The sequence below is a fragment of the Stegostoma tigrinum genome, chromosome 18 (assembly GCF_030684315.1).
Source record: "Stegostoma tigrinum isolate sSteTig4 chromosome 18, sSteTig4.hap1, whole genome shotgun sequence".
NCBI lineage: Eukaryota > Metazoa > Chordata > Chondrichthyes > Orectolobiformes > Stegostomatidae > Stegostoma > Stegostoma tigrinum.
This window is the reverse complement of record NC_081371.1, coordinates 35315943-35338497: the sequence shown is the minus strand read 5'-3', so window position 1 is coordinate 35338497 and position 22555 is coordinate 35315943. Positions and strand designations below refer to the sequence as shown.

The window sequence follows — 22555 nt, the reverse complement described above, 5'->3', positions numbered from 1 at the left end:
GATTCTGAGCTGGGCGCAGATGCTCTTTAGAACCAAACCCGCTTCTGCCCTGCCACAAGTACATGCTGGGTTCACTCACCGTCGCTGATGCCATCACTGCAACCCAGCTCGAATACTTCATGATCGAGACTGTAGCTTTTGGATCCAAAATGCTCATTCAGTTTTGCTTCTTACAAGTGCTATTTAACATGAAGTACTGGGTCATCAGTTGAGAACAGAAGGTGGTAATGGGTAGGAGGTTTTATTGGCTGGTGTTTATCCTGATGCAGTGAGACGTTGAAGACTGGAGCAGTTGGCTCACAGGATCACCATCTTTCCACTGTGCCATTAACCAGTTCTTTAGTGGGGTAGACATATTGTGTAGGTGTGAAATATTGGTTGATAGTCTAATTACTTTGTCATACCATGACAGCTATTGGCTTTTTATTTCAGATTTTCAGTTTTTCGCAACTGAGTTGAAATTTACAAATTGCCATGTTGGAATATGAACTTGCATCTTTAGATTATTATTCAGAACTTGTATAGTTTGATTTGCAGGCAGCAAGCTTCCACGTAAGCTCTGTTGCTATAGTCTGGTTTTACACAACAATTAATGTGCAGGATTATTAAAAAAAATAGAGGACAGGCTGGCTAGATAGATCAAAAGTATTTGCTTTTTTTTAATGAAAATGTTAACAGTAAACAATCCTGGGTTGCAAATGGGTTTTGTTGAATTTGCACTCAAGTTGAAATATATGTGGGACAATACAAAATGGCTGTTTGTAAGTACAGGAAACATTCCTCTGTTGGAACTTTAAAATTACACCCCTATATGGGATTGTAATCATAAATCCAAGCATTTGTAAGTAGAACATCCGTAAATCAGGTATCCCCAAGAAATATTGCTGTTAGTGTCTTAAAACATTCTAATATTGCTATTAATTTTGATCCTTTCACTTGAAAATATTGTTTCAAAGATGCACATATTTTTAAGGAAACTGAATTAATTGCAAGGTGAAGCATCACACTTTATAGGTAGAGGCCTCCATAAAGGATTGTGGCAGCATAAAGGTGGTTTGTGACTAATAGTTAGGCAGGTAGAATTTTATAAGAACAGTAATTTACGTGGAGGTGGAAAAATGCTGTTAATACTGCGTAGTATTTTCAACGATAAGTAGTTGTTGATGCAGAGTTTATTACTGTATAGTTATAAAGGAGAATTAAACAGTTGTTTGGTGTTCATGAATATTAAACAGAACCAGGAAAGTACTACAGGTATTTAGATTAGTTGATATTTGGAGAAGTATGCCATAAAAGCTTGATGGGCCAAATGGCTGTTTGTGTTGTAACAAACTATAATTCTATAGCCTCAGAAAATGAATTGATCACTGTTGCTTTGAAAAAGATGAATTATTTGAAAAAAAAATCATTGCTCTATTAGAATGTTTTATGAAGATTGTATCAGTGTCACAACAGTGTTCTGTTTGGGATTAATAGATTAGTCTTCATTCACTTTCCTTCAGGGCACCATTGCATCTTGCATGTGCAAGTGGGCAAGTAGAGGCAGTTACTTTCCTTGTGGAACACAAATCAAAACTAAATATCTGTGACAATGATAACCGTTCCCCTTTGATGAAGGTAAGAAATAAATATGATACTGCATTAACCAAATTCCATGCATCTGCTTTCAATTATAAATGAAGGCTGCATCATGTTTTATTTGTACACTTTTCTCTTGCACTGTGTCAACACTTGGTTGAACCACAAGTTACGTAGCTTGCTGGCACCATAATACAAATTTTCTGTGTTTAGATGGAAAACTTCAGCTGTTAAAGTAGCTGATGGTCATCAAGGTTAAACCTACATTTATGTATGCTCTAGTCACCAAGTGTTGATGTGGAACAGCCAAGTTCTGTCTTATAGCATAGCGAACAGGCAACATGTTGTGCAGTAACTTGTTGGATTTAGAAACAGATGTATTCTGTACTTTTTTTTTGTTCTTTTCACTCTGTCTTCCTTTTCCCTTCCAAAATTGAGCGGGAAGTTTGTTGTGATACCACTCTTTCCACAGAACATCAAAAAAAATCTTCTAAAGTGGTTTCTCGCTTCCCTGACCTGCTTTCATCACCATTTATGAACCAAATATTCTTTAGTCCTCACACCAGGCGATGTTTAAGTTTTAAATCAAGCATGCTGTCTTTCAGTGTTCAAGAGTACCTTGAGAAGCAAACCAAAGAACGACTGGCATCAATTTTGCGTTGTTGAAACAGACTGTATATGCGCAAATTCTTGAACAGGCTTTTGTGTATTCACTTCTTTAATTTTCAAAAATGCAAGATCTCCACATGACAGACAGTCCTAAATGAATTATCATTGATTATTTAGATTCTGTCTAATTACAGGGTCACATCTAATGTTGGACATGATATTAAAAATTTTTCAAGCATGAGCTGGTTGAGTGTGCGCCAGTATCCTTTTTTCTTGTTTGGAATAGCTAAAGGACTGAGCAGCTTGATACATTCACCAGTCTTTTGGGATGTATGGCCTTCTTAGTATTGCACACTCACTGAAATTTATATTGCACACTTACCTGTGTGATATGCTTCATTTGGAAAAAAAACTAACATAGTGTTAGGAAATGCAGCAGGATAAAGCTACCAGTTTAATTCATTGGTACAACCTGTGTTGGAATTCTCAGCCACAGCTTTGAACTTCACTTTGATAGTTTACCCAAAGTTTTTGGAGTAACTAAAACTTAACTTAAAGTGTAGACATGACAATTCAGTAATCGTAGGGCAATATAGACCCAGCATGAAATGTCAGTAATTGCGGATGCATGTTGTGGCATTGTGCATACCTTGCACAGAGTCACCCATAAAATGCTGAGAGTTCCACGAATGGGCTTTCAATTAGTGTATATATGGTGCCTCAATTATATATCGCATGTCATAGAACTTTCATTAGTAGTGACTTGTTGGCAAACTGAATGAAATTTTAGTCCAGTTTTGATCTTGTATGATATAAATGAACTTTATGATTCAAGTATCTGACTGTGAAGATTATTGCAATACAAACCTTTTGATATATCATCCGCAGGCAGTACAGTGCCAACAAGAACGTTGTGCAGTCATCTTACTGGACCATAATGCTGATCCTAACCTGGTTGACATTAATGGAAATACTGCCCTGCATCTTGCTGCTCTGATCCCCAACACCTCTTTAATAATGCATTTGATTGAGCGAGAAGCACATATGAATGCTCAAAATAAGGTACTTACACTTGTATTTATTCACTTGTTGTCATTAGCATCTCTGTGTGTTGTGTAAAATTGTCTAACTTTCTTGGGTACATTATAATATAGAATATGTGATTTTGTTGTAAATAATTTTATGTTTGCTGCTGCAAACATTAAAGACCTGATACAGCACTTAGGTAGTGGAAATTGCCTATTGAACCTGAAGTGTTTAAGATACTTACTCCAAATCAAACTGTTCTTAAAACTTATGTACATTAACATAAATCAGTTATCTTGTTACGAATACTTAGAATATGCTAAGCTTGAATCACGCTTGTAACAGTTATCTGAGCATTAACATTGCTAGTAGCAAATTGATAAATGGGGATAATTTCCTGCTGTTAAAACCCAATTTCACCTCATTGTGATCTTGTGATATAGTGGCAGGAGTCCCTGTCTCTGGACCAGAAGTGCTCTGTTCAAGTCCTATTCCAAGACTGTGGCCAAAAAAGGCATATTCATGGTGTAGCAAACAGGTTAAGTATTGACATGTGAATTGCTCCAACATTTAGCATTGCCCAACAGTGGGAGTGGGAGAGATTTTTAGATTAGCCAAGTAATGGAAAGATATTGGGACCTTAATCATCACTATCCGTACTCCAAGCTACAACATGAATGTAAATGTGCATGTTGCGTAACAATTGACTGCTAAGTTGTCAGGTGATCAGCATAAGTTGGGTGCCAACAGAATAGAGTTTGATTTTCCCCCTTCTAGTTTAGGTGATTTCAGGACCAGTCTCCTTGTCCTTCCTGTATGGAGATTGTGATACTATAAGTTGGACCAGCTTTAGGGCAGGAAATCAAAGAATGTGTGCTCATTTTACATGGCAGCCTCTTGTAAAAATATGAAAATGGAAAGGGACGTTTACTGGTTGATTTATAATTTCCAGTTCTGGGGCATGTGGTACACATTGCGTGTTCTGAGGCAGAGTACTGAATGCTGGCTGCAATTTGAAGCTATTCATGTTAATATTTGTGTTTAAAGCCTGAAGTTGCTCTCAGATTCATAGGTGTAATGATGGAAAATGCTAACAATCTTTTATTTAAAAATCCACAAGTTCCAGGCCAACATCTTTTCTGGCCCTGCCTCAAGATGTAGCCTAGATTTGGCCTCCGTTAGTTAAAAAGATGCAATCAACCGCTCAATCTGTTTTGATCTTCACCCATTATGTTGGTTTAGATTAGATTAGATTCCTTAGTGTGGAAACAGGCCCTTTGGCCCATCAAGTCCACACCGCCCCTTGAAGCATCCCACCTAGACCCATCCCCCAATAACCCACACACCCCTGAACACTATGGGCAATTTAGCATGGCCAATCCACCTAGCCTGCGCATCGTTGGACTCTGGGAGGAAAGCGGAGCACCCAGAGGAAACCCACTCAGATACGGGGAGAATGTACAAACTCTGCACAACCAATTAACCGAGGCTGGAATCGAACCCGGGTCCCTAGTGCTGTGAGGCTGCAGTGCTAACCACTGAGCCACTGTGCCAACTCCAATCACAGTACTGTTTCCACTGTTTTTTAATCAAGTTTAAATTTAGAATGGGCTGTCAGTTATACAAAAAGCAATACCCACAATTTATTTGTTAGAAATGTTCATTTTAAAGTTGCCATTAAACTGTCTTAAGGCTCATGACTGCGGAACGTAAATCCGGTAACATGTACACATATATTGAACTCTTATTCTACAGTGCATTTTTTGTAAAAAAAAAGGACATGCAGTCAAACAAGTGATTAGTAATATAAATTCTGTACAATATAATTCACTGATTTGTGGAAAGCCTTTTGAAATTATCTTTAGCCTCAGATGAAACCCTGGAATGTCACACCTGACGAGTGTTAAGGAAGGTTCAAAGACAAGGATTTTGAAGAGAGAAATGTTAGAGTGAAGTAACTCTTGAGTTATCTAAGACTCTTGAATAAGACAGGAGAAAAGAAAGGAATGAGCAAGACAAATGTTCCTGTTTTCCTCTTAAGAATACACTGACAAGATTTAATTCCAGTTTTAACCCTGTCCATGCACTCTAGTGGGCAATAATGTGTGCTACGAGGGTCGCAGCTGAGAAAACCCTAACCATTTCTGAACTACAAGTAAAGAGAAAGGACAGTCCTCTTTACAGAAAGCCAAAATGCATTTGAAACCACAGTCAGAACAAAATGGAGCAGGCCTTTCAGCTGACCTGCAAAACCAAACATTTCAGATCAACTACTCTGCTACCAACATCACCATTGCCAATGTCATCCAATGAGATGACCAGACTGCCCCATCATCAACACTCCACAGAACTGAGAGACCAATCCATTAATCTGTGTTAACGTCCATTTTTTCTTGACTCATCCCTCATTTATAATTTGTGTGCATGTGTTATTAACTAATAATTCTTTTCTGTTAGCCCACGAAAACCTCTTTAAGTCAGCTCCTTTTAATTCAATTAGTCTGAAAGAAAGGAATCTGCACAGAAAGGAATTCTTTCTAAATTAACATTGTTGTGGCCAACTGAGAGAGCAGATAAATTAAATTAAAGTAGATGAGCCCGTTCTTCTCTCCTCACCTGAAGGCTTGCCAATTTGGGATAAGCCTCCGAGAAGGAAAAAACATTGGGGATCCTCACCCCACAACTAGTGACAAATGTGCTCTGGTTAGTTTGGACAAAAACGGCTGTATTAAGATGAATGCATTGTTACTTTCTACCCCCCAAAATGATCATTATGGAAATTTATCCTCATTAAAAGGAAGCAGTGCCTTGTGCAACAGATTACAGTAGAAATCTGTAATAAAATTGTAACAATGGATCTGCAAATAGCTGAGTATACTTTCAGCAATCTGTAATTGTTTTTGGGATTGGTTTTTTTTTCCATGTAGATTTAATTTGGTTTGTGCATAACCTTTGTTTGAAGACCTGGAATGTTTTATACTCATTTGATGAAATCTGATACACTCTCTCAGCTGTCTTGTTTCCTAGTTCATGTTCCTTTAGTTGTACTTCCACCTGACTGGTGTCAAGTGGTATTCTGTAACTGATATTTTTGTCTTGATTTCGATGGTGTAAAGGGTCATTTTTTAAGAGTCTTTAAACAAGAGTGATTTTAAGAATCACTCACATTTTTGCATTGCTAAACCTGATGTCTAGAATTAATCAATTTCTTACCTTCACAGAGACCAATGTGAATCTTTTGTATACAAGAAAAATACTTCCCAAATTAATGCAGCCTTTATAAACAAAATGCATAATGTTAAAGGTGTAATGTGTGTTCAAGCAAAAAGCCATGTTGGTGTTTAGATATTTGATTGATAATCTGGTAAATTTTAATGAAGCTTGATGCCACATGGATATCTTAGTTTCTTGATGTAAGTTTGCTTGCTGAGCTGGAAGGTTCATTTTCAGAAGTTTCGTCACCATTCTAGGTAACATCAGTGAGCTTCCGGTGAAGCGCTGTTGTTATGTCCCGCTTTCTATTTGTGTGTTTTGGTTTCCGTGGGTTGATGATGTCATTTCCTGTGTTGGTGATGTCATTTCCTGTTCTTTTTCTCACAGGGTGGTAGATGGGCTCCAAATCAATGTGTTTGATGGAGTTCTGGTTGGAATGCCATGCTTCTAGGAATTCTCGTGCGTGTCTCTGTTTGGCTTGTCCTTGGGTGGATGTTTTGTCCCAATCAAAGTGGTGTCCTTCCTCATCTGTATGTAAGGATACTAGTGATAGTGGGTCATGTCTTTTTGTGGCTAGTTGATGTTCATGTATCCTGGTGGCTAGCTTTCTACCTGTTTGTCCAATGTAGTGTTTGTCACAGTTCTTGAGGTATTTTGTAAATGACGTTCGTTTTGCTTGTTGCCTGTATAGGGTCTTTTAATTTCATTAGCTGCTGTTTTAGTGTGTTGGTGGGTTTGTGGGCTATCATGATGCCAGATGCCATGATACTCAGACCTCTTGGCATCATGGTAGCCCACAAACCCACCAACACACTAAAACAGCAGCTAATGAAATTAAAAGACCCTATTCAGGCAACAAGCAAAACGAACGTCATTTACAAAATACCTCTCAAGAACTGTGACAAACACTACATTGGACAAACAGGCAGAAAGCTAGCCACCAGGATACATGAACATCAACTAGCCACAAAAAGACATGACCCACTATCTCTAGTATCCTTACATACAGGTGAAGAAGGACACCACTTTGATTGAGACAACACATCCACCCTAGGACAAGCCAAACAGAGACACGCACGAGAATTCCTAGAAGCATGGCATTCCAACCGGAACTCCATCAACAAACACATTGATTTGGAGCCCATCTACCACCCTGTGAGAAAAAGAACAGGAAATGACATCATCAACCCAAGGAAACCAAAACACACAAATAGAAAGCGGGACATAACAACAGCGCTTCACCGGAAGCTCACTGATGTCACCTAGAATGGTGACGAAACGTCTGAAAACGAACCTTCCAGCTCAGCGAGCAAACTTACATCCAAAACCTCAACCTGAGCTACAAATCTTCTCAAAACTCAATATCTTAGTATGTTGTAGGCTTGACAAAAAATGCTTGTGTGTTGTTTTTATGATGTCAGCTTTGTAATCGATTTGTAGTGCATTAATAATACAATGCGCCTATCTCATCGATCCACAGTGATGAATTACTTTTCCTAGAATAGAAGTTCTGAGAATCCCTACAAGGTGAAAACAAGCCCTTCGGCCCAACAAGTCCACACCGACCCACCTAGACCCATCCCCCGCAAGCTAATCATCCCTGAACATGGCCAATCCATCTAGCCTGCACGTCATTGGACTGTGGAAGGAAGCTGGAGCACTGAGGAAACCCAAGCAGACACAGGGAGAATGTGCAAACTCCACACAGACAGTCACCCAAGAGTGGAATTGAACCCAGGTTCCTGGTGCTGTGAGGCAGTAGTGCTAACCACTAAGTCACCATGCCACCTGCCGAAAAGTTGAGCTTTTATGGTGTTGCACAGTATCTGTCTTCCTTACTGAAGCATCAAGATAGAGGCGGTGGAGACCTTGCCCTTGGCCTTGACTCTGATAACATTGAACAGCCTGCTGCCCATATGGTGAATTATTTGAATTCCCTTGAGCAGGTTTTGTCCAGTGAGATGGAGAATGATGGCAATGAAGATGGTGAACAGAATGGGTGCAGTGATGCAGCCCATGCTTGATCCCTTTCTCCACAGTGTAAGGCTTAGACACCAATTCACAGTTGCTAGGCACTGTCGCAGACATGTCATCATGCAACAGCCTCAACATTCTAATGAACTTATCAGAGCAGTCGTATAGTGACAGTATCTGCCAGAGAGCCTGGTGCTTAACTGCTTCAGAGGCTGTAGTTAAGTCGATGAAGGCTGTGAAAAGCAGTTGTTCTGTTCCTGACCTGATGTACTGTGTCGATAGTCTGTTGTTCCTCTGAACGGCTGGAAGCCACACTGATTCAGGGAACATTTCCTCAGAAAACGACAGACAAAGACACGTGCTAGTGTTTTGATTATTGACAGCAGAGGCATGCCTCTGTAATTCCCATGGCCATTCTTGAAACCCTTTAGAATATGATCACAATCGGAGCATCCCTGCGCTCTGAATGTGTTCTTCTTTGAGCCACATTTTCAAGAGCAAAGCATTTATGTGTTCATTGACCTGTCAACCACCAACCTTTAGGATCTCTGCAGAGATCCTGTCAGGACCAGCAGCCTGGTAGTCTCTTCAGTTCCTTATGGTATCTGGTATTTCAGTCGCACTGGAAGATTCTCCTATATCACCTTGCATGGATCTATGGGGGATTTGTTTGATGTCCATTGTTTGATGTTCGGTATTACAGTTGAGAGAGTTCTTGGAAATGCTGTCTCCATAAGTGGTTTACTGCCTCGTCCTTTAGCAGTTTTTGTCTGTCTCTAGAACACAGGGTTTAGACCACAGTAGCTTGGACCATCCATTGAAGAAGCCTCTTGTGTCACCAGCATCTGCCAGTTGCTGGATTTCCAAAGCCTGATCAGTCCATCATTTGCTTTTGTTTACCTTCTAGACATCAGCCAAAGCTTTGGTATAGGCCCTTCTTTCAGCCGAAGTTATTCTACCAGTTGCTGAACTCCATCTCCGCACACTCTGCAGAGGATCTGCAGTGCATCTTGGATGGCATTGTCAAGGCATATAATCTGCTAGGCCTTGTTGTTAACATAAAAAACCACCACTTAACAGTCCCTGCACCTTTTCTACAATGAAGGGTCAACAGTATTACATTGAAAATATGGGTTACTTCCCAAATGTTGGAAGCCTTCTGTCCTCTAAGGTCAACATTGCAGAAATACAGCATCATTTAAGCTGTGCTAGTGGAATCTATGGTGTGGATGTGACCGTGTTGGACTTGGGGGTGGACATGGTCAGAAATCACACAACACCAGGTTATAATCCAGCAGATTTATTTGAAAATGCAAGCTTTCGGAGCCTGAGTCCTCCTTCAGGTGTTAGTGTGCTTTCTGGTTCAGAGTGTTTGAAGACATTGACTTACAGGCCCAGATTAAACTAACCATCTCCAAAGTCATTGTCCTTCCCACACTGCTGTATGGAACTGAAACATGGACTCCCTACAGTAGGCAACTTAAAACACTGGAACAAGACCGCCAGGGATCCTGACAAAAAGTCTTTGTGGATCACCTCGGAAGACTGCTTACCCCAGTGCTTTGGAGGAGGCCAATGTAGCCACTATCACCCTCACCATAATTCAGCAGCAATTCTGGACAGGTCATGTCATCTGAATGCCCAATTCATGCTTTCCAAAACAGATCATTGTCCTCCCAGCTGAAAGTTGGTCAGTGGGCCCCTGGTGGCCAAAAGAAACACTTCAAAGATAACATTATTAACATCAACAACTGGGAGGACGTGACTACAAATTGGAATCACTGAAGAAACATCAGGGAACAGGAAGCTATATGCCATGAAAACTATCTCTGCTCTGCCCCAGAATGGAAGCCAGTTTTGTGCAAGGACAGACAGAACATCAGGAAGGCCTGCTCCCTACCACTTCCAGTGACCGTTATTGCCTACAAATGCCTACACCTCAAAAGAATCTATGGATCCCGGATTGGCCTTTTTAGCCATCTGAAGACCCACAAGTGCAATGTTGATACTTGCACCACATTGTTTGAATTCAGTTCTTTTTATTCATATTTAGACCAATGCCATCATGAAGGCTGGAGCTGGATTATCCTTAAGTAATTCGAATTGAATGCCAGTGAGCAGGCTATTAGTGATTAGGTGGTAGCATCCTCGACAACTCCATCCATGCCTTGCAGACTGTTGGAGAAGCAATTGGATAAAGTTGGATTTTTCCTTTTCTTTAATCGTGTCTTCCATGGCCATCACATCCTGAGGTGGCACCTGAACCTTGATCTTCAGTCCTGGTACTGTTTAGGGACAGTACCACTACTATATAAGACTGTCTTTGTTTTTTTTTCCTGTGCTTTTTGCAAACAGGAACAACTGGGCAACTCACCATTTGATCAGGTGGGTTTTGGTGTTGCAGCTGTGTGTTGTCTATGATTGCAGCTAGTTTTGGAACTCAGATCGGCAGTGCTACATCTAAAATTGGGTTCCAAACCCTTTCGGTTATCCACTGCATTCTGCTCTGCATATTACCACCAGAGGCTTCTGTATTGATAGGAACCTCAGGTGAAGGTCAATACTATGCTTATCATGACACCTCTATGCCAAGAATAAATTAAAATATATTTCTAATTGGTTTGGGCAAGATGCAAGTTTTTCAGAAAGTTCTTCTGCAATTATAAATGCCCCTATATTGTGAAGTTATAGGATAAAAACTAGGACATTTTCAAATCTGCACTCTCTCTAAAAGTGCATTTTTTGCATTTTTAATCGTGTGTAGCTATTACTTAACCTAATCATTGGCAGTGGAATTGCTAATTACTCTGCCTGTGGCATTTAAATTATATGAACATGTTTTCTTTCCTTCAGGATGGTTACACACCTTTGCTGTTGGCTGTTATTGAAAATCATCAAGAAATAGTAGAACTCTTGCTTAAAGAAGGTGCAGACGTCAATGCTAAGGACAAAACTGGGAGGTACAGTTTACATTAAATCCTAAGTTACAACATAAAGGCTTGTATGTGTAAAATTTGCATACCTTTTTCCTCACTGCTTTTGTCTTCATGGAATCTTTGAATTAACACTGAGTACTGAAAATCCCTGTTGCTATGCTTTTACTTTGTGGTTGCCAGCAACAAGAACCCATATCCATGTGAGAATGTGGAAAATTATTGGTTGACATTCCATTGCTAAATTGAATCTGATTGTTCAACCAGTTTATCTTTATTTTCTTAGAATATTCATTTAATGCTATTCATGAAGAACAATTACCCTTTCAAGCTTTGTAATTTTAATATTGTGCATAGCATCAAAGACTAAGGGGAAATATTAGCTTCTGGTATCTATTTTCGATGCAGCGTCTTCATTTCACTAAGAGTCAAGTGTTGAACTTTACAGGTTTATGTCCTTGCCTCTGGATGCCCAGGACCCTGACTCCTTAGTGACATTTTTAATGCCATTTTCCATCCACATGACATTGAGGTCCATTTTTGAAAAATGTGTCAGCAGCATCTCTGTGAAGGCATATTTTAATCTTTATTTTAACCCTTTAGTTTTTCATTTAAATCTTTTAGATTTTAAATCTATTAAGAGTAGGGGGAGAAAACGGGAATATGATCTAAGTTAGAGGTTCAGCAATGATCGTATCAAATGGCGGAGCAAGCATGAAGGGCTGAATAGTGTAATTCTGCTCTTAGTTTCTGTGTAACAATGTTATTTTATTATTGAACTCAGCATTTACAACAACATGCTAACTGTATCAGTAGAATTTTGTTTTTATCAGAAATGCCAAATGGATAAATTCAAAAATTGTGGGGAGTTATTCTGTTGCCAAATTAAAATGCTGTTGCTAGCCTTTTGTGTCCTGTTACATGATGCCAAATAAAAATGTGAAGAAAGAAACTGATTTTAAAATTAGATTTGAGCTAGCACTGATGTCAATCTCGCATCAGGGGCAAGTCCCTTAGATTGTTTACAGCCAAGTGAGAAGAAATCAGTGTGTAGACTTGCCGCATAATTCAAGTTGAATTATTGATTATGCATCAAGAAATTGTACATTTTAAAATGTTTAACAGCTCAATCTTGAGAATAAAATTAGTCAATTATTTGTTCATTGCAGCAATAATAGTGAGGAGTGTGTTTCACTTAAGTCATGTATTGGGATCATTAACAATAAGACTTTTGTATCCTATTCTTTCTAGAACTGCTTTGATGATTGCTGCGAGTAACGGACAAATTAGTTTGGTCAAGTTACTTCTACGTTATGATGCAGATGTTTCTTTAAAAGAAGATAAAGGATGGTCAGCTGAAGATCATGCAATGATGAATGGACACCATGCGTATGGATTTTACTGTTTCATTACTTTCATTCAAGTTTAGAGGTAGCGGAGTCGTGCAGGTGGCATGGCAATTATGTTATTAATGTATTTTGGGGCTGCCCTGTAATGGGACAGTCTGTATGCCTCAATATAAGGCTGGATCATAAAACAGTTTGTTCCATTTTTGATCCACACTCGATTTAGCTTATCTTCCCCTGCACAGCATTTACCTACAACAGTTGATCTCCATCTTCTGGATGTTAGTGTGGGAGAAAATAAGCCAGGTCATGATTATTTTCAGCCAGCAAATGAATGAAAAAAAATTATAGAATTCATTGAGTTTATCATCTTTTGGATCCAAGAAAAATTACTTTCAATATTTTCTTAATGGTGAGAGAATGGGAGCCAGGGAGGAACAAGGGAATGTGAATAATCAAATGCTCTAATCATTATGTTAGCATAAAAGTAATAAAACAAATGGAACTTGGGCCTTTAACTCAAGGTAGAATGAATGCAAAACGGGGAAAGCAGTGCTTCACTTTAAAAAGAGCTCTGATGAGGGTTCATTTGGAGTAAGTGTTAAGATTTCAGTGAAGAAGGTTCATCATAAAAATACTCTGGTCAAAGGGTTTTTTTTAAGGTGAACCTAAAGTAACCTCTCAAAGAACCAGAACTAACACGAAGGGAGTATCTTTTAATACGGAAAGTTGTTATATGGAATGGAGTGTTAAAACAAATGCAGTAATTTTCAAAAGAGCATCATATGCTTAGAAGGGGAAGTTGTTGCAGAACTGTGGGGAAATATATCTATTTACATTATAACGTGAATAACTAGAGTGATCTTTTAAAGAGCTGCATGATGAATTCTCTTTTAATTGCATCGGTTTGTAATGCTGAGGCTAGTATTTAGTGAACGTTGTAATATTTGGGGTACAGACAGGTTGATGGGTGCTACATTTGTCCTTGCCAAAATGTTACTTACTTTCAATTCAAAAAGGACAAGCCTGTTGCAATATTGTAAGTAAGTTTCTCAGGACAGGTTTGGGGGGACACTGAGAAGTTCAAAGACAAGCAAGAACTCGGGAAGTCAGTGTGTGAGAGAAAGAGAAGGAGAAGTATACTCTGTTTTAGGAAGGGCTGTGCTGATGGAAACAATTAATGTGATTTCAGTGTAGTTTGGGCTTGGAAGTCTTAAACAGTTGAATAACTGTATGAATGGATGACTTGGAAATGTCGTGGAGCTATGGAGCGCATGAAAGAAGGCGGGACTTGAGACCTCTAGAAAGTTCTAGAGCAGTTGAATAACTGTAATGCGGGCTCTGAGAAGTCGTAGGAGGTGTGATATGTTTGAAGAAAACCGGTGCATAATTAATAAATGAGATTTAGGAATGGAAAACCCAGAAGCCGTATTTGCTTTGTGCAACAGAACAAGATTAGAGCTTGAGGTGAGGGTGCAAGGAAATCCTAGCTTGTGTACTGGCTTGGTGAATCTCACTGTCTTTCAAAATCTGAAGTTGTATCTGTACTGAATTACTGGGGTGCAGTTTCCAGGAATTGAGTGAAGTGTAAACCCAGAAAAGGAAGAATGGATAACCAGAATGTGACCAACCGTTATGCTAACAGTGATTTTTGAGGGAGTTTCAAAGCTGGGTCATCGAAAGTCTCTCAGAATTTTTTTGCTGAGATGTGTTGGTCCACAATGGCACGAACATCTTGATGTGGGGTTTCAGTGAGAAATCCCTAGGGTCCTTTTGGTCATATTTGCTGTTTAATGTTTGTTGTGGTGTTCAGCTAATGTCTGTTATTGATATTTACGTGACTTAATGTTTTCTGTGTTTTCTCTATTTTTCTGTATTTAAAACTTTTTGTCAAAATTGTCAAACATGCTTGCATGTTTGAGTACTTTTGTTTCTAATAAGCTACTTATTCTTTGTTAATTAAAATGTGGCTGAATTGTTTGTAATACTGAACCAGGTACAGTTTAAAACCTATACTGTTGGCCATAATTGCCTCTTGGGTAAACTTAAAGTGTATGACCATTTGAAGGCTTAGGATTAGAAAGGAAAGGTACCCTTCCAACCTTTGTAACAACTGGTCCAAGCAAGCTGACCAATGGCCTCCTCTTGCACTGTCCCCTCTATGATTCTAACATTTCAGCTAAAAGTTTGCTTTTATCACTCCTCTGTGTTAACATTCTACCCTCAAATTGTTTTTAAAACTTAACAAGATCTTTCCATTTTAGGAAAAAGTGATTAGTTGTCCAAAAAATTTATTCTAGTTTGGGTGGTTCTTATTGTAAATAAGGTCTATATTTTGATTTCCACAGTTGTTCACACTTAATATCTGAGCGCGATACCAAAAAGAAACTTCATCAGTCACCGTACTATGGACCAAGCAGAATGAAAGGGAACCATGCTGCTGAAACCAGTTTTGCACTTGGAGGCCCAGCCATAGATAAAGAAGGTGAGTTTGAGGGAAAAGATTCATATTGAAACATTTTGAAAGGTCTTTTTGTGTTGATAATTGTGATATTATAAACTGTATTTTACTGAGGGTATGGGTGTGGAAATTGCATTGTTGTTGGAAAACTTACTTTGTGTTAATGGTAGCTGAAAATATTTTGCTACGAATGGTTGATAAACCTGAAAAGCATGTTTCTGGGAAATACTTTTTGCGACCTTCGATGAGATTTCATTAATGAATTTTGTTTTCCCTTTTGAAAATATGAACTAAACGTCTTCAGAAAAGATGCAGTGGCTGTATTCATAGTTTTATTGATTGAAATAACATTAATATATTAATTAGAAAAATGAACCTGCTTACAGACAGGATAGAGGTGGTCCATGAAGCAATTGCCCAGTCTGCATGTCATGTCCCAGGTGTAATGGAGACACATTGTGAGCAGTCAGTACAGTAGACTAGATTGATTGAAGTACAAATAAATCGCTGCTTCACCTGAAAGGTCTGCCTGGGCCTTTGCATATGGAGGAATGTGGTGTCCTCTTCATTCAGGAGATGAAATGCTGGCTATGCTCTTACTCGGAGACAGCATAAACCTCAGGAGTACTAGGTATACCTTATCATTAGGTTATCATCCTGTCACTCATTCCCGCTGTTCAAATAATGTTGGAAAGCGTTGTAGCAGCTTATGACAGCATAGTGCCCTGCACATACATTTATTGAAATTGAACTGAATATTTAGGGAATGGGAATCTTTGCAGATCATGTAAATTTTCGCACAAAATGCTACTTATGTAATCAACTATTCTTAAACAAGTTGAAAAGTTTGGGGTATTTCATTCATTGGTGTGTGAAGCACTGTCAGTTTGTATACAGTAAAATGAGTTGTTAAGACAAGGAAGGAATTGCACAGTGAATTAGTAGTTTCTTTGAGCTCATTACACAGGTTGAGAGCTACATTTTTACGCTGCTGTTTTGCTGTGAATAGTAGTTGTGTAATAACTGTATTAACAAACAATGCTTGGAAAGCTTGAGAATAGTATTCCCTGATCTGTTCAATACTTTAATCTGACTCTCTTCTGAGACTCTCACTAATTTGTACCTGTTGTAAACTGGTATTTGCATTGGATACCTAATCATGCACTCCAGTTGACATCTGTTATTAAGTTGAAACTGAATTTAGTGATGGCATCCTTCCTGTAACTGTAAAATAATTCCCATGCCTGCAGTGAGTTGAGAGTTTTGGTCATAAGTTTAAGGAATTTTAGTTGAGTTGTATCTCAGCTCGTTCTTCAAAGAATCCTTGCATTAATAACAAATGCTCTCTTCTGTGGTTGGAAGGCAGAATCACTGGAATTTGAGACAGGTGATGGCTTGCTTAACTCATTTATGTATGCTCCGATTTACAAGTCAATTAAGGGCACTTGATTGACTTGCATATTCTTAAACTGAATGGATTCTTATGGGTTACTTCTACAACACAAACCTTCAGTACATTTGATTAATCAAAATTAATTCATTCTTCAAAACAAAGATTCTATGCATCTAACGATCTCTACTTAATTTAGTGGGCTGTTCTGTAGCATCCTGATGGCCTGACTGTTAAAGTTCAGGATAGTTAATATGGAAAAATGTGAGATCTTCTAGGATTGGGATTCATAGACTGTTTTGAGACAGAAGCTGGAAACCCATCTGACTGGGAACTTGAAGACATGAGAAGATATTGGAGTAAAAAAATTCTTTACTTTGTCCTTAAGTCAAGGAATGGTAAACACTAAAGAATAATGTCAGAGTATTATATTTGATATGATTTATGCAACAACCATCTGCCACATCCAGTTTGTTAAAATATCAAGAAAGTGTTGTCTGTAGACTACATGAGGATTTATATTTTTGTACACATAATATGGTCTGTGTGGACCAAACATAATTAACTGGGTTATTTCCATTTCATACTCTGTCATTTCAATTGGAATGTTAGTGAAAATAATTTTTAAAGTCCCCTGAAGAAAATTTAATATACTACTGTGTTATAATTCAACAATGCAGAAAACATCTTAGGTAATTTTGGTTTCAAAAGGAAGTATTTTAACAGTTTAACGTGGCTTCTCGAACATCCTAGTTCAGTATTCAAAAAGAATACGGTAAACCTTTCAAACAATATTTTCCTATTTGTCCTAATTGTGGTAGCAATATTATGCTTAGAGTTCTGCTGTTTTAGCTTCTACTTTCTCTTGTTCCTGACACTGTCTCATCTGTTCCTCATGTCTTTTCCTATGGACGTAGAGTTTCAGGAGTCTCCTGCACAGAAGTGGCGAACCACTGATTCTGAGAAAGGTAGTATTGACAATAGAAACTTTCTGGTAAAATATGCCTATGATTAAACGTAGTCCCACTTAACTTCTACATTTTCTGTTTTTGCACAACATTTGCTTTAATGAGATCACTTGTAAAATTTATTTGCTCCCATTTTCCACCACAGTGTAAAGAGATCAAATTGTTTGTTTTTAAATTGATATACAGAGAAAATCAAATTTATTGCAAATGTTGGTCAAACAGTTGCTGGATGAAATGGGCTATATAATTATATTTCAGTATATTTAAAATAGCAAACCTGACTCTGCTTTAATAATTACAAAAAATTATCTTCTACCTTGTAATTTCCCTCAAATTGCAACATTTTGTGTTTTAAACTTTCACTGTAGTTTGTCTTTTTTCTAGTTTATTACTGAATTGAAATTGTACTTTTCTAAAATGTGGATGTTAAAATATTTTCACACTCACTCAGAATTTTGTGAGCAACATTTGCTAATATATCCTGCCTGAACAAAAGAGATTTGTATATAAATTTCTTTTTTTTTAAACAGCCAACCCTGATTTATACATTATGCATTTCTAATGAAATTGTAACTTAAGCTCATTAAAATCACTACATTTAATTGTTACTGTGCTGTATTTAGGGTTGTGAAACCAACTTTTAGATTTTTAGTTCTCTTTCCCCCTGCACATTGGAACAAAACTTCAGTAACTGTAACGGGAGTAGTAAATATTTCCTTAGAAGTCTGTAATGTGTTAGCATCATGATTTTCCTAAGTATCACACTTTGTGTCATATATATTGAAGATCTATTTAACTAAACATGAATGAATCAAACTATACATCTCAGATGTCCTCATTTTTCAAGGACCGCAACTCTTTTCCCGCCACCCACAATGGTCGAGAACTCCCTCGACCGTACCTCCCATATTTCCCGCAACTCATCCCTCCCATCCCATCTCCGCAATAACTACCAAAAGAGAATCCCCCTTGTCCTCACGTAACGCCTCACTAACCTCTGGATCCAATGCATCATCCTTTTGACACTTCCACCATCTGCAATCCGACCCCACCACCAAAGACATTTCTCCCTCCCCACCCTTGTCTACTTTCTGGAGGGACCACTCTCTCCATGACTCCCTTGTCCGCTCCACATTCCCTTCCAACTCCACATGCAGCCCAGTGGTATCAAACTCCCCTACCCCCACTGCATCCCAAAACCAGCCCAGCTCGTCCCCGCCACCCTAACCTGTTCTTTCTCTGACCTATCCCCTCCTCCCACCTCTAACAGCACTCCCGTTTCCTACCTACTAGCCTCTTCCCACCCCCTCGACCTGTCCGTCCTCCCTGGACTGACTTATCCCCTCCCTACCTCCCCACCTACAATCACTTCTAATGGCTCCATCCCTGCCTCTAACTTGTCAGTCTCCTCTCCACCTGTCTTCTCCTCTATCCATCTTTGATCCTCCTCCCCGTCTCTCCCTATTTATTTCAGAACCCTCTCCCCTCCCCCATTTCTGATGAAGGGTCTAGGCCCAAAACGTCAGTTTTTGTGCTCCTAAGATGCTGCTTGGCCTGCTGTGCTCATCCAGCTCTACACTTTTTGTTATCTTGAATCAAAGAAATGTTGTTTTGTTATGAATGAAGAGACACTTTGATTTAGGTTTTCCCAAAAGCCATCATTCCGAATCAGGAAGCAGGAAATTACTGGTGAAATCACTTCAAAGCATTTGTGATGCTGGCTTGAGCTATTATCTTCATTTTCCCCCTGAAAATTTACTCAACAATAAGCCTGTTATGAACACTGTTAAGCACAGTACTTTATAGAACATTACAGCACGGTACAGGCCCTTCGGCCCTCGATGTTGTGCCGACCTGTCATACCGATCTGAAGCCCATCTAACCTACACTATTCCATGTACGTCCATATGCTTGTCCATTGATGACTTAAATGTACCTAAAGTTGGTGAATCTACTACCGTTGCAGGCAAAGCATTCCATTCCCTTACTACTCTCTGAGTAAAGAAACTACGTCTGACATCAGTCCTATATCTTTCATCCCTCAATTTAAAGCTATGCCCCCCCTCATGCTCTCTGTCACCATTCTAGGAAAAAGGCTCTCCCTATTCACCCTATCTAACCCTCTGATTATTTTATGTGTATCAATTAAGCCACCTCTCAACCTTCTCTCTCACGAAAACAGCCTCAAGTCCCTCAGCCTTTCCTCGTACGACCTTCCCTCCATACCAGGCAACATTGTAGTAAATCTCCTTTGCACCCTTTCCAAAGCTTCCACATTATTCTTATAATGCGGTGACCAGAACTGTACACAATATTCCAAGTGTGGCCGCACCAGAGTTTTGTACAGCTGCAGCATAACCTCTTGGTTCCGGAACTCTATCCCTCTACTAATAAAAGCTAAAGCACTGTATGCCTTCTTAACAGCCCTGTCAACCTGGGTGACAACTTTCAAGGATCTGTGTACATGGACACTGAGATCTCTCTGCTCATCATTAATAAGAATAATACTTAATAAAAAAAATTACTGTTAGCTCAAAATATTTTTAGATCCTAAACTCCTTTATTCTACAGGAGTCAGGTATAGATACCAGAACATGTGTAAATTGCTTTTAGTTGAAGAAGTAGCTGGTAGTAACTAGCTTTAGTCCTTTGTGACTAATAATGAGCAACTAATCTAATAACTAACCAAATTAAAACAAGCATGTTTCATTTTTGTTACACCACCTTAACTTGAGCATGTTGCTGTGAGTAAAGACTGTTACTTCCCTGGTAATTCAGAGTCAGGAATAATGATCTAGAGGGAAGAGTTCATACCTCACAACGAAAATTGGGGAGTTTAATTTAATTCCGTGTTGGTTTTTTAATCAAGCCACTACTAAAAAATGATAAAAATTGGTGGGCCATCTATTCTTTCTTACTCAGCACAACAAAGACATGCATAGCCAAGTTGTCACTGTAAAGTCCCATTCCCAAAAACCTGGGGAGTTGTGAAATTTGAAGAATTGTTCCATTGAATGATCAACCAACAACCTGACAGTTCATATTCTCAGAACCATACCATGCAGCAAACATTCCGACCTCTGCCACCACTATTACTGGGTATGTATTCTCCCATCAGCCAACAGACCCACCCAAATGTTGTGAGACTATGATATACAGTTTCAATGGCCCTATGAGTACGTAATACTGCCTCTGGACCTGATACAGTCTTGTGGCATCAGGTGAAACATTGTCACTGATTATCATGCTTTATTGGTCATCGCATTGAGTATAAGAGTTGGTTCTGAGGAAGGGTCACTTGACCCAAAACATTAATTCTGTTTGTTCCTTCACAGATGCTGCCAGACCTACTGAGCTTTTCCAGCAACTTTGTTTTTGTCTCTGATTTACAGCATCTGCTGTTCTTTTGGTTTTTAGTTGGGAGGTCATGTTGCGGCAATAGACGACATTGGTCAGGCCACTTTTGGAATACTGCGTGCAGTTTTTATCTCCCTCCTGTAGGAAGAATGTTGTGAAACTTGAAAGGATTCAGAAAAGATTTACGAGGATGTTGCCAGGATTGGAGGGTTTGAGCCACAGGGGAGGGGCTGAATAGGCTGGGACTGTTTTCCCTGGGATGTCAGAGACTGAGGGATGACCTGATAGAGGTTTATAAAATCATGAGGGGCATGGTTAAGGTCAGTAGACAAGGTCCTATCACTGCGGTGGGCGAGCCCAAAATTAGACGGCATAGGTTTAAGCTAAGCAGAATGATTTAAAAGGGACCTAAGGGGCAACTTGTTCATGCAGAGAGTGGTAAGTGTATGGAATAAGCTGCCAGAGGAAGTGGTGAAGACTGGTACAATTACAATGCTTAAAAGGCATCTGGATGGGTATATGAATAGGAAGAGTTTAGATGGATATGGGCCAAATATTGGCAAATGGGACTAGATTAATTAGGATATCTGGTTGGCATGGATGAGTCAGACCAAAGGATCTGTTTCCATGCTGTATGTCTCTGACTCTACTGCCCTTTGTCAATATAGAATGTATATTCTTCCATGTTGAACAGTACTTGGAAAAGGCACTGACAGCAGAAAGGGAATAGAATGCAACCTGGGAGTTGCTGCCATCATCAAGATTGATGTGGGAACACTATGACTGAACAAACTGGCAAGTCCTCGGAGATAGATACCAGACTTGACTTAGAACAAGTATGGAGAGAAGGGAAAAACTTATTGACTTCACCGTCTACTCTTTTTGGTTTACTTGCTGAGATGCCTCTGTCTGTGATTAATATTGCGTAGATAAAAAATTGTCTTCGCATTGAGGTCATCCTCGTTCATGTTGGTAGTATTTTACCACCATGCTAAAATATGTAGATTCAGAAGAGCTTGAGCAGCTCAAAAGTACTTTAGGCCATTAACAACAATGGACGCCACTGCATTTTGCAACTCTGTGGCCCAACATATTCCTCAGTTACCTTTTATCAAGTCTTACCAATCCTGATTTTTGAGTGGTGAAAGTAAGCATGACAGAAGCAGCACCAGTTATCTCTAGGAATTGTGTTCAATTATGTTTAACCTGATAAGACCACATGCATGATAAACAGCAGGGAAATATAAAAAAAAGTTATCATAACTGGCGGTGCAGTGCGTCAACTAACGGATCAGGTCAGCTCTTTAATCCTGTCTTATCTCATTGTGAATGGCATTGGACAAATAAGTAGCTCTCTAAGAATTTCTCTCAAACGTTCTCATTTTCAGTGAAGGTAGAGGCCAGCAAATGTGTATAAAAAATATCTTGTATAGAACCAACTTCAACAAGACATATCAAGTTTATGATCCACCATGGCCTCCTCCGGTCCTTGCCATCACAAGGAACATAATGTCAAAAAAATGTCTGTGCTCATTGGAAAGCAAAGACTACAGTTCTGACAAGATCTCAGTTATAGTGCTGAAAACTTATGTTCTGGAACCAGCTGGATCTGTAAATGAGCTGTTCCAGTAAAGTTACAATACTGGCATTTAGCTATCAGTTTTCAACACCTCCTTCAAGCCTTGGACTAAATGTGGATA

The 22555-nt window shown here is 39.1% G+C and overlaps 1 protein-coding gene across 12 annotated transcripts in view; it reads left to right on the top strand.

The window, feature by feature from the left end:
* The window catches only part of si:ch211-272n13.3 (coiled-coil domain-containing protein 144A), a 140181-nt gene that overhangs the window by 2845 nt on the left and 114781 nt on the right, over positions 1-22555 (top strand). For 10 of the 12 annotated variants that reach the window (XR_009446888.1, XR_009446886.1, XR_009446884.1 and 7 more), the window contains exons 2-7: positions 1503-1617; positions 3076-3249; positions 11254-11360; positions 12585-12722; positions 15028-15164; positions 17448-17498. Coding sequence is in view for 4 of the 12 variants with exons in the window: in XM_048548492.2 (XP_048404449.2) it covers positions 1503-1617; positions 3076-3249; positions 11254-11360; positions 12585-12722; positions 15028-15164; positions 17448-17498 (722 nt within the window). In the remaining 8 variants the exon portion in view is untranslated. The remainder of the gene's footprint in view (positions 1-1502; positions 1618-3075; positions 3250-11253; positions 11361-12584; positions 12723-15027; positions 15165-17447; positions 17499-22555) is intronic. The other 2 variants (XR_009446885.1, XR_009446887.1) reach the window with 2 other exon arrangements.